We start from the raw sequence: 19,466 nt of genomic DNA, 5'->3' as shown, positions 1-19,466 counted from the left end.
TGACATCTTTTTTAGCTGTTGGCATCAATCCCTATGTATATGCTTTAAATGGCTATAACCTGAAAATATCTCCTCCATCATCTGAAAAACACTAAGATATCCAAACTCTTCCCATATGCTCTATTTCTTAAATTGTTGTACAAGAACACTAAAGGAAAACTGAATACAATTTACATACTGCTCAACTACATGCTATATTCTGTATGTATGTGTGTGTGCATGTGTGTGTGTGCAGATGTGTGTGTGTGTGTCTGTGTGTCTCTGTGTATGCATATAAGACAACTGGAGCATAAACAAAAAATAATCAATTAATTTGTTTTGGGGTTACACCTGCTGTGCTCAGAGCTCACTCATGGCTTTGTGCTTAGGGATCACACTGATGGTGCTAGGGTGGACCATATGTGGGGTCAGAAACCAAACCAGATACAATGTAAGCAACTTAACCCCTATGCTATTTGGCTCCTGATCAGTCTGGCTCCTGACTGATTTCTTAAACATTCAATACATTTAAGTGCCTGGTACATGACAAGACACTATGCAAAGGCCAGAGAATCGAATATCAATATGTTATTAGAGCCTACAAGGAGCTTATTCCTCATAAGGGAAAGATTATGTAGAGATACCTTAAGGCAAATATTTACAGGATATTAAAGAAGCAAATAAAACACGAATAAGGATCAACCTCCTGAAAGGGTAGAAAACTTCATAAAAGAGCTGATATGAATGCATGCAATGCACTTCCCCACTTACTATTACAATATGAAACTCTAGTACTCAAAACGGTGGCAGTGATAATAGCAATAGCAAGAAAAAGCAGCAGATAGATATAAAGGTCTACATCTTTATATCTGAATTAAAAAGAAAGAGTATGAGGTGGCTGCTGTAATTCAAGCAATGTTTCACTGTTGAACTAGGGTGGCAGGAATAATTCAGACTTCCAAACCAACTGCGAAAAATTGAGACACCAGAGATAAACCTTCACATATAAAGGCAGTAATTAATGGCAAAGTGCATTAGAGAGAAGGGAAAGCTTTCAACAAACAGTGTTAGGAAAACAAAATCACCACATGCAGAAAAATGAAATTAGACTCCTAATTCACACCATTTAATAAAAGTTTGTCTGGATCCCCATTGAGAGATCTTTCTTAAGGATCACCAAAATGTTCAGAATTGGACTCTGGCATGACTAATAATCTATAAACCAACAAATAAAACATTACTTTAATGGTATTCAAAAAAAGCCAAATTGTTAAATAAATGGGAAGAATGAAAAGATCTAAATAAAATTTCTAGAGACAGAAACTAAAATGGGCTGTCACTGTCACTGTCACTGTCCTCCTGTTGTTCATCGATTTGCTCGAGCGGGCCCAGTAACGTCTCCATTGTGACAACTGTTACTGTGTTTGGCATATCAAATACGTCACAGGTAGCTTGCCAGGCTTTGCCGTGTGGGCGAGATACTCTCGGTAGCTTGCCTGGCTCTCCGAGAGGGGCAGAGGAATCAAACTCGGGTTGGCCATGCTGGCTGCGTGCAAGGCAAATGCCCTACATGCTGTGCTATCGCTCCAGCCCAAAATGGGCTGAAATGAAAAATATATGGAATTAGACAAGGTTCAAATTAGACATTACAGAAGAAAGGATCCATGAAACTGGAGACAAAGCAATAGAAAAAAACTGGGGATAGAAAAAGTGTCCACCTAAGGATAGTAGATATATGGGACAGGAATATTACTCCACAGCTGGAAGCCTTCCTCATGAGCAAAGGTAAGAAGGCAGCTGGAATAGAAAAGGGATCACTAAGAAAATGATGGCTGGAGGAACCAGTCAGGATGGGAGATGTGTGCTGAAAGTAGATAATGGACCAAACATGATAACCTCTCAGTAACTGCAATGCAAACCATAATGCCCAAAAGTAGAGAGAGAGTATGGGGAATATTGTCTGCCATGGAGGCAGGGAGAGTGGGAAAGGGGAGTTAAACTGGGGATATTGGTGATGGGGAATGTGCTGGTGGAGGGATGGGTGTTTGATCATTGTGTGATTGTAACCCAAACATGAAAGCCATGAAAGATTGTAACTATCTCACAGTGATTCAATAAAATTTAAAAAAAAAAAAGAAAAAAAGTGTCCGATGACCTTAAATACCTTATATACCTAATAATATAGAATACCTAATATATTTATAATTACAGCCTCTGAAGAATAATGAAGAACAAAAAAAATATATTTTGTGAAATACAGGGCATAAATTTCCTATATCTGGTGAAAAATTTAAAATGGAAGTTTAATAAATAGCAAACATGTACATGTGTGTGCACATGTACACAGACATATGCACAAATAAAAACATGTATCTGTGTGCACACATATAATACACACAAACACACACATACAAAAAAAAAACCCTTGACATACCATAATCTAATTGCTCAAAATTCTGTATGTTAAGTGGCCTAATATCACTAGGAAATATACTGAGAAGTTAAAATGTACATTATACGATACAGAGCAATAAGTAAAATTTTTAAGATGGGAAGGACTAAGGATGAGGCTCAGTAGTGAGCATCTGTGTGCACCCCCCTTGCAAAAAAGTTCTATCAAAAAATCCAAGAGGGGCTATAGAGATAGCACAGCATTTGCCTTGCACGCGGCCAACCCGGGTTCGATTCCCAGCATCCCATATGGTCCCCTGAGCACCACCAGGAGTAACTCCTAAGTGTAGAGCCAGGAGTAACCCCTGTGCATCGCCGGGTGTGACCCAAAAAGCAAAAAAAAAAAAAAAAAAAAAAAGCCACGAAAGGAAAACAAACAGAGGAACAAAATATTCAACGCTGAATGATCTCACATAAAGTATATAAAGAATCAAAGTAAGGGAATAGATAACATTCAATGAAAACAAATCCTTACACTTTGAGGACAGACAGACTGATCATCAAGGAAGAATGTGAGGGTGGAGGGAAAGGATTCTATCAACATCAGCAGAAAGACACTGGCACTTTGGTGGCAGGTGTGGTGCTATAATATTCACATTTTGTAACAATAAAAAAAAGAGATAAAAATTGAGTTGGAGAAGATAGCACAGAGTTAGGGCCTTGTGTACGTACAAGACCAACGCACTTGGATCCCTAGCACTGCCTATGGTTCTCCAGGCACCATCAGGAGTGACCCCTAAACACATCCAGGTGTAGCCCAAGAAAACCCAAAAGAAAAACGGGAAAAAAGAAGGGTAAAAGTAACAGGATGGGAAACTTTCAAGGAGCTGGAGCAATATCACAGTGGGTAGGGCGTTTGCCTTGCAAGCAGCCAACCTAGGTTCAATTCCCAGCATCCCATATGGTCCCCCGAGCACCGCCAGGAATAATTCCTGAGTGCATGAACCAGGAGTAACTCCTGTGCATTGCCAGATGTGACCCAAAAAGAAAAAAAAAATAGAAACTTTCAATGTTTTCACTTATAAAACAATGTATTATACTCAAGAATTTAAAAATGCATTAAAGGCACTACATTGCTAACGATCACTAATAAGATCTTTATCACAATATACTATAATCATTAATCTGGCTCTGCTACTCCTCTACCAGCTATTCAAGAGAAAATGCCTCCAGCATCAGAGCCTTTTATCTGTGTCTAGAAGGGACTAAGATATGATAAGGTTAAGAAGAAAGGAATACACCGTGATTATAAGTGATTGTCAAAAATCTAGTATACAACAGATTTAAAAGTATACAGTAGAAGTAGACTGCGTTATTAAAGGTAAGCAGTATAGAAATAGTCATATATCAAATGACTGTAGGTAAGTTTCAGCACAACAAGAATATAGACAGAACAATGGAAATTAAGAAAACAAATGGGGAAAGGATAGAGAACTGGTGGAAAAATGGAAAAGATGACCAAGAAGAAAGAAAGGTGCTATTAATAAATGACATATAGTAACACTGTCCTCCCGTTGTTCATCAATTTGCTCAAGCGGGCACCAGTAACGTATCACAACAAATCGTGAGACTTGTTTTTACCATTTTGGGCATATTGAATACGTCAGGAGGAGCTTGCCAGGCTTTTCTGTGCGGGCGAGATACTCTCGGTAGCTTGCCGGGCTCTGCGAGAGGGGTGGAGGAATCGAACCCGGGTCAGCCATGTCGCCCTCATGCAAGGCAAACGCCTTATCCGCTGTGCTATCGCTCCAGCCCTAATAAATGGGCTAGAGCAACAGCACAGCGGGTAGGGTGTTTGCCTTGCGTGCGGCTGGCCCAGTCGAGCCGGGTTCGATTCCTCCACCCCTCTCGGAGAGCCTGGCAAGCTACCGAGAGTATCTCGCCTGCATGGAAAAGCCTGGGAAGCTCCCCATGACGTATTCAATATGCCAAACACGGTAACAACAAGTCTCACGATGGAGACGTTCCTGGGCCCGCTCAAGCAAATCAATGAACAACGGGAGGACCGTGACCAATCAAGGGGAAAAAGACAAGTTGGTATCAGACCATGAGATTGTATTAACAAAACTACAAGAAGAATGAAACAGGGGTCCATGGAGAGAGCTGAATGGGCCTAAGTGCATGCTTGGCATGAGCTCCCCACCTTCAGCATGGTCATATATGGTCCTAGTGACCCCAGGTGGCACTGGAGCCTTGGTCCAGGCACTGAACTGTCAGGCCCCAATATCCAGGTCAATGGCAACCTTGGGTGGTCCCATACACTCCCAAACACTACTTGGAAAGCCGAATCTATTTTTGGTGCTGGAGATCAAACCCAAGGTGTCATGAAAGCTGTAGACTGTAGCACTGTCCTCCCATTGTTCACTGATTTACTTGAGCGGGCACCAGTAACGTCTCCACTGTGAAACTTGTTGTTACTGTTTTTGGCAAATCAAATACGTCACAGGTAGCTTGTCATACTTTGCCATGCAGGCGGGATACGCTCGGTAGTTTGCCGGGCTCTCTGAGATGAGCGGAGGAACTGAACCCAGGTCGGCCACATGCAAGGCAAACGTCCTACCCACTGTGCTATCGCTCCAGCCTGTCATGAAAGCTACATACCCCAAAATTGTCTATGCCTTTGAAAAATGCAGTGCAAACTTGACTTCACAGTAAAATAATCGAAAGATGAGGAAAATCTGTGTATATAATAATACAATTCACAGCAGAAGTACCTAAGTTTATGGAAAATCTGGGCAAACCCATACATCTAACATAGTCAATTCATTTTTGATCATTACAAAAATTTACATTTCAATATAAAATTTTAAGTTTCATGTATCTTATTAAAACTAGAAAATCACAACCTCTAGTCAAAAACTGAATTTCCTAGATAACACATAAGCTTCACAACTAATAAAGATTTACTTATAGAACAAGTTACATTTGAAACAGTAAACTGTGAGCTAAATAAGTATTAGGTTTCTTCCTGTTCTCTATTAAAAATTAATTTTGAATTCTCCAAAGTTAGTAAGTGATCATATACTGCAAAAAAAAAAACCAATTCAGTTGGGGCAGGAGTGATAGTACAGCAGGTAGGGTGTTTGCTTTGCATACGGCCAACCCAGGCATCCCATATGGTCCCCCAAGCAATGCCAGGAGTAATTTCTGAGTGCTGAGCCATGAGTAACCCCTGTGCATCACGTGTTGTGACCCAAAAAGCCAAAAAAAAGTTTTTTCACTTGACTAGTTTAGATTTCTATTACTTAATAAGGTATTTTAAAACTCTGTTAACTTTTCTATTTCATATGTCCTTATGTCCTCAGGAATCATACTCTTGAAATCTGTCCATGTTTGAAAATAAAATAAATAATGAAATATAAATAAATAAATAATGAGAACCTACCTGAAGTCTTGCTAGTTGTGCAGTACGAGACACTATTTTATTGTATGGCTCAACAATTTTTGCTTTCATCCTAAAGGACGGAAAAAAGAGAAGAGGAATAATAAAATCTTCAAAATATTAGAGAATAAAAATAGAGGTCAGAGTCATAGGCCCTTGCCTTGCACATGACCAACCTGGGTTCAATTTCCGGCATCCCATCTGATACCCCCAAGCATCGCCAAGAGTAATTCCTAAGTGCAGAGCCAGGAATAATGTATGGCCCAAATAGTATGGCCCAAAAAGCAAAGAAAAAAGAAAAATAGCATAGGATATCGTCTTTCCAATTATTTACAAAATGAACAAACAGTACCTATCAACAGCTCCTTGTAAAGCCCCAATTCTTGTCTGCATCATCTGAAGAACACCTAGGAAAACATGACAGCATATATTAACAAATTTACAAAGCTCAAGAAAGTAAAAAATTTCAAAAATTATATACGGAGATTTCGAATTTTTTCTTCCTACCATCAATCCAAGCAACCAGTGACTCTTCCCTGTAGTACTATCCAAGCTTCTATTTGTGCCCCTTCAATGCTTATACCAATAAAGATGTCTGATAAGAGATGGGGGGGTGAAAAGTTTTGGAACTAGAGAGGTGATGCTCACACAATGTGTAAATAGGATTAATCTCACTGAATTACATATTGTGAACAGGGCAAAATGAAAAATTTGCTAAAGGTACTGTACTGCAATTCCCTAAGGAAGACAGCATGATCTTTGAAAGTTCAAATTGAGGCAGGGTGGAAAGGTAGTACAGCAGGTTCGGTTCCTGTCTTGCACATAGATGACTTAGGTCAGATCCCTGCACCAAATACGGTCCCCAAGCACCATGAGAAGTATAGCGCTGTAGCATTGTCCTCCTATTGTTGGTCAATTTGCTCGAGCGGGCACCAGTAGCATCTCCATTGTGAGACTTGTTGTTACTGTTTTTAGCATACCAAATACGCCACAGGGAGCTTGCCAGGCTCTACCCTGTGGGCAAGACACTCTCGGTAGCTCGCTGGGCTCTCAGAGAGGGGTGGAGGAATGGAACTCGGTCGGCCATGTCAGCTGCGTGCAAGGCAAACACCATACCCACTGTGATATCACTCCAGCCCCAAATTTTTCTATCATATGCTTAAAATCAGACTGTCCAATATTATATATTTTATTATTTTGAACTCCATTCTTTAAAACTCAAGTATTTATAATCAAACAAGTCATACTTTGAAGCACTGCACTGTAGCACTATCCTCCTGTTGTTCATCGACTTCCTTGAGTGGGCACCAGTAACGTCTCCATTGTGAGATTTGTTGTTACTGTTTTTGGAATATCTGCCATGCAGGCGGGATACTATTGGTAGTTTGCCAGGCTCTCTGAGAGGGGCAGAGGTCTCGAACCCGGGTCAGCCACATGCAAGGCAAATGCCCTACCTGCTGTGCTATGGGAAGCACAGTATTTAAATAAATTTAAATATAAAATGTTCCCAAATTAGTAGATGAAGTAATATTAGATAGGTTCATATATCAACATACAAATATGTTTTTAGACCCATTTTAATAGAATCATCTCTGAACCCAAGGGTTTCTATTTTCCTGCTTGTCTTATCATCATTTACTGACCTTAAGTGAACTCCAAGAATGAAATGCCCACAAAATTACCACCACCCACAAAATTTCCCCCACAGTCCACTCTCAACAATATTCCATCACCGATCCCACTACCAGTGTCAACTTTCCTACACCAGTATTCCCAGATTACCTCTCCTACTGCCCCACCCCAGCCCCAATCTGCCATCTTGACAGGCAAAAAATCCACTGTTATAGGCCAAGGAAATCTCCAAATTCTATTATCAGTTGTTCCTTTTTTTTGGGGGGGGGGATGGATAATAAATAGAAGAGCATACGGGAGAAGCCCAGAGGGTCACTCACAGCAGTCTCAGGGGAGGTCCAAGGAATTGAAAGAGGAGCTTCTATATTCATACTGTGCACCCCAGCCCTCTCCCCAGTTTTTAGTTGTGTCTTCTATCTTGTTGGGAGTATCAAACTCATAACTTCATTAAGTCACTCCCTGCTAAAACATGATTTTTCTCAACATTCTCAAGTGATCACATTTCCTACCTTTACCCTATCCTGTTCATTATTCCTACTCCTCTAAGGATCTCTATGTGCAGGGAAGGCTACAGACATTAATAATTTAATGATTTACTTGGCTTGGGGCTACACCTGGTGATGCTCAGGGCTTCCTCCTACTTCTGTGCTCAGGATTCACTCTTGGCAGGCTCAGAGGACCATGCAAATCAAACACATATCAGTCACAGGCAAGGCCTTACCCACTCCACTATCTCTCTGGCCCCTGTCAGACTTAATCCTCAGTCATGTTCTCTACTTATAATTTCTCAGAGATTTAATTCAGTATCAGTGTTTTAAGTACTATCTGCTCAATAAAATCTGACTTTTATATACACTAAAGTTATATACACATATGTATATTATATTTTCTTTATATCCACCTCTACACACACAAAATCTCCAGCTCTGAACTATCCACTGTCAGTTTTAAGATGCCACAGTTAACTTCTACCCCACCTCCTACAATTTCTATTATGATCATAATCATACTCTTTTCCATCATCTCTCCAATTTTTCCAGACTTTTCTCTCATCTTTCTTCCTTCCCTTCTTTTCTTCAACCCCCCTGTCCAGCCTCCAATTTGGGAAAAACTTTTAATGATCAGCTTCTGGAATGGGACCCCTGATTTTACTTTTGCCTTTTGCCTTCCTAGAGAGCCATTGGGATAAACTCTTTTACAGCAGTCATCTTATCATATAAAATCCCTAATTAAAATGCTCTAACAGCTTATACTTGCATTTAAAATGCAATCAAACCCCCTTTCCAAGAATTGTCTACAATTCTTCCTCTCTCACTAAAACCCAGTCACACTGATCTTTTTATACCCCCTCAATGATTCCCATCTGCTTTCTGCCTTCCTATTATTGACCCCTCAACTTACAAATCTCTTCTTAGATCTTCATAGGGTGACTCTTTCCCTTTATACAAACCTCAACCCCGCTGCCATTTCCTGGAAAAGACTTTCCAGATCATTCTAGCTACTAAGGGTCTCCCGTTCCTTCACACCATTTCCTTATAGGATTTAATATCGGAAGTTTCCTATTTGTATAGACCTGGTGACCCCGAGTACCACCACCAAGGAACCCTAGTGGTCTCCAGTACCACAGACCTGAATTCTTGGGCCCTTCCATTGAGCTATAGACCTGATTGGCCGAGTATCCCTGGGAATAGCCCCAAGTCCTCTGAGCACTATTTGAGACTCCCCCAAAGAAAAACCCTACACTAATATTTCATATTTACAAGACAGAACTTAATTTAACCGAGTATTAAAAATTTATAAATGATTTAGGCAAACAAATTAAGAGGGTTCATAAAAATAAAAGTAGCCTGTTACTATATTATCAATTTTTAAAGTTTCAAAGAAAGGCAAAAATTACAAATTCAAAAACAATTTAACTATTACGTACACTGAAGTTGATGTTTGCTGTTTAAAACAACATTTAGAGAAGCAATACAGGCACTGTTCTAAGTAATGTGCTTAAGTACCAGGCATTGTTCTAAGAAATGTGCTAACTCATTCAATCCTAACCGTGTCAGTGCATATCAATATTCCTACTTTATAGATAGGAAAAATGAAGTCTAGAGAAGTTTGGTAGCTTGCCCAAATTCAGACGTCTAATAAAGCAAGGATTTCAACCTTGAGAATTCAATTCCACAGTCATCAAGAATGAATGAAACTGTGCTGGAACACTAACCACACAGTTAATTACGTACTATCTGGCTGCTTTCACTCCACAATAATAGACTGTAGCAACTACAACAGTTATAAAAGTCTAGTTTGCAAGTTCTGATCCTTACCATCAGATCCTTTGCCACCTCATTCCTAACAGAAAGTCTGTCCATTTCTGGCCTAGCTCTACATAATTTGTAATATCCTTTTCTTTAGGAAAGGAGAGAACACATCCAGGTGTACTCAGGGCTTACTCCTGACTCTGTGCTCAGAGGTCACTCCTGCCTGTGCTTGGGAGGTGTCACACATAGTATTGGGGATCAAATTTGTGTGGGCAGCATGCAAGGCAAGCGCCTGGCCCACTGTGCTAACATTCCAGCCCCTAATTTGTAATATCCAGTGGAAATATACCTTCCAAAGACTCAATCCCAGTTGCTTGTGCCAATAAATCTTCATGTCTTGCAACGACCTGAAAATCAAGAACAAATCATCATTTGCTCCAACTGAATATTAAGCTGCCCTCCATCTTTTTTAACCAAATGTAGAAATGAAAGTCTCTAGTACAGAAAGGGGCAAATAACTAGCACAAAAGAAAAGGTTACAGTTACAAAGGTGCATTTGAGATGAGTTATTAGCAGTAACATAGACATCTAAAAGTTCAACACAAAGACAAAGGATCTGGTCTTTCCACTGACTCCTGAGCCTTACTAATGAGGTATGCTAGTGCAGATATGTCAACTTTAGGAGAAAAAAAAAAGGTTAACTTCGTTTCACACACTTCCCTTCAAAAAATGTCTTCCAACATCAAGTTCTCTTAATTCTTAAACTGAATTCAAAATAATTGGGGCCACAATGTAATCTGCAAAGACCAAGTGGAGTCCCACCTATCCCTGAAATTTTCTGCTTCCCATTTATACAGTAAGAAATTTTTAAACTGTTAAAAGGGTTCAAGTCCAAAATATAGGATGAACTCTCTCACATGTGAAATAAAAGGAAACATAATAAGGGAATAACAATTGGACAACAGTAACAGACCATGAAAGCCAGGAGTAACCCCTGAGCACTGCCAGGAGTGGCCCAAAACCAAACAAATAAACAAAAAATAAATAAGTCAGTCCAGATCTGGATTTTATCACGGCGTGGTCCCTGAGCCTCAGCGAGACCCCCAACACCACAGAGCAGCCCTGAACAACCTTGGTGTGACCCATAAAAAGAAGAGTTAAAGCCACATTCAAGAGACTCGTAGTAACGTTAAGAAATTGAATCCATATTTAGAATAATGCAGGAGTCCTAGGGCCTGAGAGATGCCTCAATGGACTGAGTGCAGTTAGGAGATCGAGGGTGGATGCTGGCACTGTTTGGTCCCCCAGCCACTACCAGGAGCAGTGTGGGGGCCCCCTCTAAAAACAAACAAGCAAATTCCTTCTTGCTTTGTTTTGTTTTGGACCACACCCAGCAATGCTCAGGGGTTACTCCTGGCTCTGCACTGAGGAATCAATCCTGGCAGGGCACAGAGGACCATATGGGATGCAAGAATCAAACCTCGGCTGGGGTAAGAGGCAGCCATCCTACCAGTTGTACTATTGCTCCAGCCCCTCCTTATAATTTTTTATCCTTCATTTCTGATGAGTGAACAGCACAGAGTCAGCTCCGAATCATTCCCTGAAACCCCTCCATCCTCCACCATGTTCTTTTAGATATCATTGTCATTCTACAAGTCTCTATCATATCCTTGTAAATATGTGCTATTTTTGCCGCCCTGTCTTTTACCTTTAACAATGTCAGAAATATATCTGAATTTTCCCAATCTATTGATAAACTGTGTATCATATATGGGTTCACCCTAATTTGACTATTTTCTCTAAATACTCTAGTTTCTTTGTCCTTGTGAAAATAAACTTTAGAAAAGTTGAAATGTCTGGGGGGAGGGGGATCACAGCCGGGGGGACTGGAGGGACAACCTGGGTCAGCCTCAAGCAAGGCAAAGATCTTATCCACTGCACTACCATTCCAGCTCTGAAAAGTCTAAAACTTTCACGACTCCCCTTGCAATCTACTGGATAAATTTTCACAAAATTTTAAAGAGAGACTAGAACAAGGTTCTGAGATCTGAGGACTGAGAGATAGCTGAAAAAGCCATTTTGGCAATTCCAGAGTTTCATTGCCAGAAGCAGAATTTTATTTATTTTTTAATAAAGGCACTGTCATTTGCAGAGTTATTCAGGCATATAATGTTCCAACACCAGTGCCACCACCAGGGTTGGCTTTCCTCCATTTAGATTCCCACCCATCCCACAACCTGCCCCCTTAAAAGGCACCTTCTAAAGTGAATATGGTGGCAGTAGTTAAATCTCATGTTTAGTACCGTTTGCTCTGTGGTTATGTAGGTATAGTACCTTCCATCTGTCTCTTCTTTCTCCCCCCGTCCTCAATTTCTTTCCATCCCTGTCATGGAAGCAGAATTTTAGCAGTGGCACAGGAGGTAACGGCAAGAGCTTCCAGAACTCTGTGTTGCATATACAGCAATTCCTTCAACTCAGCCCACTGGCTGTCCATCCAATGGTTCCATAAGCTTCTAATTCTGTATTAAATATGCTTCTGCTTTGAATACCAGAATGATACCCAGAAGCCTACTCGGATTGGGGCCGAGCATCCTCCACCCAGATCCTCCAAATTCCAGTAGGCGGGGGTCACACCCACCACCTGGCCCCCTGGCGCCGTGTAATCCCATCAACAGCCAAGACTCAGAGACTATAAAAACCAGCTCCCGGAACCGTGCGGCTGCATTCGCGGCCACGCGACATCTTATTATGACATCTTATTCCTACTTTGGACAAACTGGCAAGCTACCATGTAGCCTGCCTACACGGCAGAGTCTGGCAAACTCCCCGTGGCATACCCAATATGCCAAATACCAGTAACAATGATGGGTCTCATTCTCCTAAAGAGCCTTGAATATAATCTCAGGGCTAGGATGAAGGAAACGTTACTGGGGCCTGCTCGAGGCAATCGACGAGTTAACAGGATGATTTGTGATTTTGTGATTTGTGATGTTTCCTACACTAAATCCTAATACATAACTAATTCCTAGACCAATGAATGAATAAGGGGAAAAAAAAAAAACCAGTAGTGCATCAGGCAATGAAACATTCTTCAGCACTAAAAATCATGAGCTCTCAAGCCATGAAAAGGCATGGAGGAAATGGAAATGTGTATATGTTGCTATGAAAGAACTGAAAAGGCTTCAAATGATCTGATGTTGATATTTTGGGAAAAGCAAAGGCTTTGGAAATAAAAAAATATCAGTGTTTGCAGTTGAAAGGTATAAATGAGAAATAAGTGACTTTTAGGCATAATACTGTAATGGTAAATATGTTATTGTACAACTGCCAAATCCAACGAATATACAATACAAAGAGAAAATTTCAATGTAAAGAACAGGCCCTGAGCGACAATGATCAGTCAATTATGGGTTCATAAAATGTACACGGGGCTGGAGAAATTGTACAGCAGGTACAGCACGTGCCTTGCACGTGGCCGACTTGGGTTTTAATTCCTGGCACCCAATATGGTCCCACCAAGCCCCACCAGGAGTGATCCCTGAGTGCAGAGTTAGGAATAAGCCCTGAGCACCACTGGCTAAAGGAAAAAAAAGTACCACTCCAACACAAAATATTGATAGCACATGAAATGGTGAGAGCAATGGGTGGTAAATAGAACACAGTCATTTCTGCTAATTTTCCTGAAAATCATAAAAGTGCTTCTAAAAATCTATTAATTAAAAGAAAGCCAAATTGATTTGACATGGATTAATACCCAGAAGCAGCAGCAGTCATTTTTGTTGGAAAACTTCTAGTAATAAATCCAGTACATTTCTATCTGCAATCCAAAACATGAGGCAAGACCAAGATGGCTAGTACACAACACTGAAATCCCTGGGATGCATGTCAACTGAGCAGGCAGCGCTCTATCAGTCATTCTTTCCTAAGTCACGGCCCACTCAGAAGGACTAATATAGGGGTACTGCAATGAAGCAGCTTCTTCTTCCCCGACTTACAATTACTCTTCCTATTATATTTCTATTCCTCCTCGCACATTCAGAGAAAAACACTCTTCGAGTATGTCTGGGGGTTAGAAAGTGCCAGTCAGTAGCAGGAAGAGAGACTCTCCTCCTAAAGTGCTGGGCACCCAGGCCTGACCTACCCAGCCCTGCAGAAAAATTCATCCCTTTATGTCTGCTGAGAGATCTGTGATAGATCACAGAACACCTGACTACAGTAGGCTGAAGTTCAGTAAAAGCACAACAAAAACAGTGAAGGGACATGAATGCAGCTTTAGGTTGAACAACTCTTTTTGTTTTGGAGCTGCATTCAATGATTCTCAGGACTTTACTCCTGGCTCTGTGCTCAGGGGTGAATCATGGCAGTGCTAAGGGGATAATACCAAGTGCCAGGTATCAAACCAGGCTCTGTCACATCAAAGGCAAGTAAATGCATAAACTCCTGCATCTCTCTGGCCCTCTCGTGTCATTCCTTTTTTTTTTTCCCCTTTCTTTTTGGGCCACACCCAGAAGTGCTCAGGGCTTATTTCTGGCTCTGAATTCAGGGATCACTTCTGGTAGGCTCTATAAGACAATATGGGGTGCAGAGGATTGAATCTAAGTCAGCCACACGCAAGGCAAGCATCCTATCTGCCGTATTATCACTCCAGCCCCAATTGTGGCATTTTTTTCCCCTGATGCTAAGATGGTTTCCTAAACTAAACTCATTTCAACCATTTTAGTCCTTCTTCCTTTCTCAATTCATCTTATTTTTCCAAATACTTGCTCTCTTAGCCACCAACCAGCACATCACTGAACATGATTGAAGTTGGCTTCATGTTTCAGAAATATAATTTTTTTTGTTTTGTTTTCTGGCAGTGCTCGGGGGACCATATGGGATGCTAGGAATCGAACCCGGGTCAGCCGCGTGCAAGGCAAACGCCCTACCCGCAGTGCTATTGCTCCAACCCCAAGAAATACAATTTTTTTTTAAGATTAAACATGTTCCTATGCCTAGACAAAGCTCTATTTTCTGGTTCACCAATATGCAAATTAATTGTTGGCATCAATTTCACAGAATGTCCTAAAGTATTTTATTACCTCAAGCAACATGGTCAGAAAAGGAAAAACTGGCATAATACAATTAGTTTTGAGGCAAGTCTGAATTATGCGATCATTTGAGGAAAATGAACTTAACAATGTGTCCTAGGTCTGACCTCTAGTACCATCTGACATCTTACAACTAATGTGTAAGTCATACTTTCCTCACCTAACTCCTCCTCAATAATTTTCTTCTTACTATGACTAAAATTTGAGTCTAACATTTCCAAGAACACTCAGGAAGGCAAAACCTGCAACCTTAAGGATATCTACAGCTTATTCCTTTTTAACCTTAAACCTCCAATTCTGATTGATTTCTTCAGAACCAGGAAGGAAACTATCAAGCGAAAAAGAAAGAGTTTCAGGTGGTTCTAGCAAATGGCAAAAAGCTACTCCCTAAGAGCTGTAATCAGAGCTAAGTACATTCTTCCTTGCTGCATACTTTGTATAATTCTATTTACAGGTATCACTTGCATGTCATTGTTTGTTTCTGCCACTACTCTGTAAGTTTTTGAAGAGCCAGGAAATGTGCTTATTTTCCCATCCTCACAGAATAATGCAAAGTTGGGACAGTCAAAACTATTTAAGAAATAACGTAAATGGAGAAGGAAAGAAATCAAGGAAGGAAGAAGAGAACGAGAAGTAATAGGTGAACAGGCATCAGGACTTCAGTTATACTGGTGACACGAGTGACTGGTGTAGCCGTATATCCAAAACACAGACACAACAAAGCTGAAAACATGAGATCTAAGCTGCAACCACTGAAACTTTGTAATGGGCCTATCAAGTTGACATGTCAGGATGGGGTGGGGTTGGGGTGGGGAAGGAACATGGTGGAGGGAACCTGACACTTGTGGAGGAATTGCCATTAAAATATTATATTCCTAAAACTCAACTGTGAATAACTTTGTAAATTAAGTGCTTTAGTTAAAAAAAAAAATTAAGACAAAGAAAGAGCTGTCAGTAAATACTGCACAATAATGCTTAAATTTTAGTACTTGATGTAGATAGTTACTATACCGCCATCAACACCACATAAGGAAAAAAAATATTATTAACATTGTCTTACTTCCAAAATAGCACTACCTATTATTTTTACCAAAAATACACTGTTCTTTGTCCACTTATTTTCAGTTCACTTGAATTAAGGCAGTGAAATAAATAAAAGGTTATGAAGGGATGGGTATAATTAGTTTTTCCACAAAAATTCTTATCAAACATACATTTTGAAAAATATATTCTGAAAAACAAGCTATATGGTATATAATACCACAGGATAATATAAATTTTGGTAAAAAATAAAAATGATTAAAGAATGGTAAATGTTACATTACTTGAAGTTGCTGTATGATCCAGAAGACTTAAATTACCTGTAGATGTAGTTCTTTATCTAGCTGACTGATTCCTTGGGCAAGTTTTGCGAGTTGTTCAGCAATAACAGCTTGATGAATAGACTGGGAAGTGTAAGTCTTCACATCAAAGTCTTCATTTAAAAAATCACTGTAACATTCTGAGAGGTAGGGGGAGATATGAAAATAAGTCCTTCATCATCAATTATCATGCACCAAACCATAGATACTAATCAAAAGAATAACGATAATCATAATTAGCATATATGGAGCTTTCTACACACTAGGAACTTCTATAAATGTTTTCTATGAGAAAAGGGAAAGGCAATAGCAGAAGACTTATTATTATAGCAGAAGAATGAATTCACTGAGAGCTTACTTTATGCCAGGTATTGATGGAAGGACTATATACATATCAACTCATTCAATCTTCGTGGAAGCCGGCGGTACCATCCTTTTCCCCATTTCACAGATGAGGATACAGACATAGGCAGAGGAGGCATCATGTCCAACATCACTGCCTGAGATTTGAACCCAAAGAGTGTAGCGGCAAGTTCACTTGCTAAATCAGTTGTTTCCAACCACTGTTCTGAAATTACTCTACTACACTGCTCAAAACTAATTTTTCAGTAAGCCAAGAGGAAAAAAAAAATAATATGGTACTTAGAACTTCAACTGTCTATATCCACTATATGCATAATGAGGGCAAAATCTTTGTTTACTGCTACATCCTAACAAGGGTCTATACAATGCCCCTCGCCACAGGGCATTGGATAAACTTATATATTAAATAAATGTTAGTCTGCTACCAAAAAAATAAAATTCATATTCCTAATTACTCTCAGAATGGTAAAGTGCTCTTTTTTTTTGGGGGGGGGGGGTGAAGCACAGGGGTTACTCCTGGCTCTGCACTCAGGAATTAGCCCTGGCGGTGCTCAGGGGACCATATGGGATACTGGGAATCAAACCTGGGTCGGCCTAGTGCAAGGCAAACGCCCTAACCGCTGTGCTATTGCTTCAGCCCTAGTAAAGTGCTCTTAACTCTGAGAAACACAATGCTTTCGAGTTTGCCAAGTACTTCTCAGAATTAGGGGTCCTGTGGCAGACAAATGCAGAATGCTATCCCAAGAATGACAGTTTAGAGGCAACAAATACTATCACAGATTTTAAGAAACAGGGGCAATATTGCCCTACTTCAGGCTATGTCTAGATCAAGGCTTCTTAACCTTATTTTATTTTATTTATTTATTTATTTTTGGACTGTGGCCCACTTCCAACCTTGCTTCCTTCCTGGGCCCTCCTCCAACATACCAATTGGTCCTGTGCTATTGGCCTATTTACACAATTTCATCACCACCCCTGTGGAATATCATGGGAGTCTGGAAAGCCATATCATGCTGAAAAATGCTGGTCTGGATCACAGAATATGCATGTGGAGATGGGTAAAGAATCAAGAGTTAAGTTTACAAAGGAAAACTGAGGGACGGTTTGAAAAGAAGCTGGTACAATATCAAGGTGTTCAGACTATTTGACGCTTTCAAATCAAGCAGGAGCGCTGTCAGCTTTGTGTAAAGAACAGCAATTCTGGCAGAAACAAGGAGGATGATCAAAAAGGAATCAGTCACACAGGAGTACGCTGGGACTAGCTCATATTAGATCCCAAGTCCCTAACTGTCATTTTTCAAAAAATATTTAGGCGAGTTGCCATGGCAGGTAAGAAACTGAAAGTTCACCATGGTCAGAGTCTTCACACCATAGAATCAGCTACACTACAAAATCAGGGCTAGCTTGCCAGCAAGGTCATGGAACAAAGACAGAGAGTATGTCTGTGTAACAGTGAGCTCCTACAATACAGTCCAAGGGACATAATGAAGGCTTAAGACAGGGCACAAAGAATGTCCAAGCTAGGAGTGAGCTCAGTAGCTCAGTGGTAGAGTGCTTTCTTCTAGGCCTCGCGTTCCATTCCCAAAAACCAAAAGGAAAAAGAGAAAAAAAAAAGAAGTCAATGAGTGAACATTTAATAAAGTCTCAGACATGGTAATATATAGGCATTATTGATAAGCTATAAAAGAGTAATTGGATAAAACAAGAAGTGGATATTATTTCCAAATTTCTGGATTAAGTGACAGAGAATTGAGTGGGCACTAAGCTAGACACTGGACACACAAAAACGAACATTAATATAACCCAGCTTCATTACCTACACAGCAACCAAGTACACATCAAACTACATAAGTTTAATGGTTACAGGATCACCGGGGAAAAGGGGGGAAGATACACCTCACTTCTTTAGATGTTGATCCTGTATCTACACATATGATACACATATTGCCTTTCATATGCACTTCTTGTTTACTTTCAAGATAGAAAAGACCAAAAACACTGTACATCTTAACTCAGAAGAGAGATAAGGATCTTTTATGTGTATTTGTATGACTACACAGTGATTTTAAAATAAGGAGAAACAGACCTTATGATTTAGCAAGAAATTTTAGAATGTCAAAAAAAAAGAAAATGAAGATAGGGCTCACAGGCCAAGCAGGGGAGGGGGTGGCGAACATCTATAACTGGGAATGGACAGAGGAAATGAATGCAGTCAGACTGAGTTTTATGAAAAACAGTAAAGAATTAAAAAAAAATTAAGGAGCCAGAGAGATAATACAGTGTGTAGGGTACTTGAATTGCATGCAGCTGACCCAGGTTTGATCCCTGGCACTCCATATGATGCCTGACCACCATCAAGATTGATGCCTGAGCACAGAACCAGGAGTAAGCCCTGAACATCAAGGGGTATGAACCCCTCCTCTCTTCCTCCCCCCCCCAAAAAATGAGGGAAAAAAGTGATCAAAAAACACTAGAAAGGACTACCTAGACAATTAAGAATATTCTTAAAGCATGGAACTCATTGGTCACATGAGCAAAGTATTTCAAAAAAGGAGCTGGTTCTCTAGCAGAAATAAAAAGAGGGTCTGTTGGATTTATCCACCAAAAAGTCATAGGAGCCCTCGCAGAGCTATCAATGAAACAAGTGAGGCTGTCTCAGTCTAGTGGCAGCACTCCTGCCTGGGATCATTGGTGCTTCAAAAAAGTGTGCCATCTTCAGTAAACCATAGCCAGATGTGTGTTATCACTGCAACAAAAGTGTGCAGCCCCCATCAAGCACCACAACCAAGTGTGCAATCCAACAAATAAAGGGGATATCTTTCTAAAATATATGAATCATGAGCTATTCTTCAAAAATATGCTACATTTTCTAGAATGTGCCCTTCTGGAATATATTTCATATTTGGCATGTGTTTTTCTTTCCACTTCTTTATCCAGGTAAGTTTCATTTATACTTCAA

The 19,466-nt window shown here is 40.2% G+C and overlaps 1 protein-coding gene across 1 annotated transcript in view; it reads right to left on the bottom strand.

Annotated features, from left to right (window-relative positions):
- Positions 1-19,466, bottom strand: part of COG5 (component of oligomeric golgi complex 5) — a 238,304-nt gene that overhangs the window by 216,828 nt on the left and 2,010 nt on the right. Inside the window, exons 2-5 of the mRNA XM_056118161.1 lie at positions 16,145-16,284; positions 10,046-10,103; positions 6,165-6,219; positions 5,816-5,885 (exon numbers count right to left, since the gene is read on the bottom strand). Of these exons, the coding sequence (XP_055974136.1) occupies positions 5,816-5,885; positions 6,165-6,219; positions 10,046-10,103; positions 16,145-16,284 (323 nt within the window). The remainder of the gene's footprint in view (positions 1-5,815; positions 5,886-6,164; positions 6,220-10,045; positions 10,104-16,144; positions 16,285-19,466) is intronic.

The sequence above is a fragment of the Sorex fumeus genome, unplaced genomic scaffold (assembly GCF_029834395.1).
Source record: "Sorex fumeus unplaced genomic scaffold, SorFum_2.1 ptg000037l, whole genome shotgun sequence".
NCBI classification, from domain to species: domain Eukaryota; kingdom Metazoa; phylum Chordata; class Mammalia; order Eulipotyphla; family Soricidae; genus Sorex; species Sorex fumeus.
Note: the sequence above shows the minus strand (reverse complement) of the source record. Positions and strands in the feature narration are given on the sequence as shown.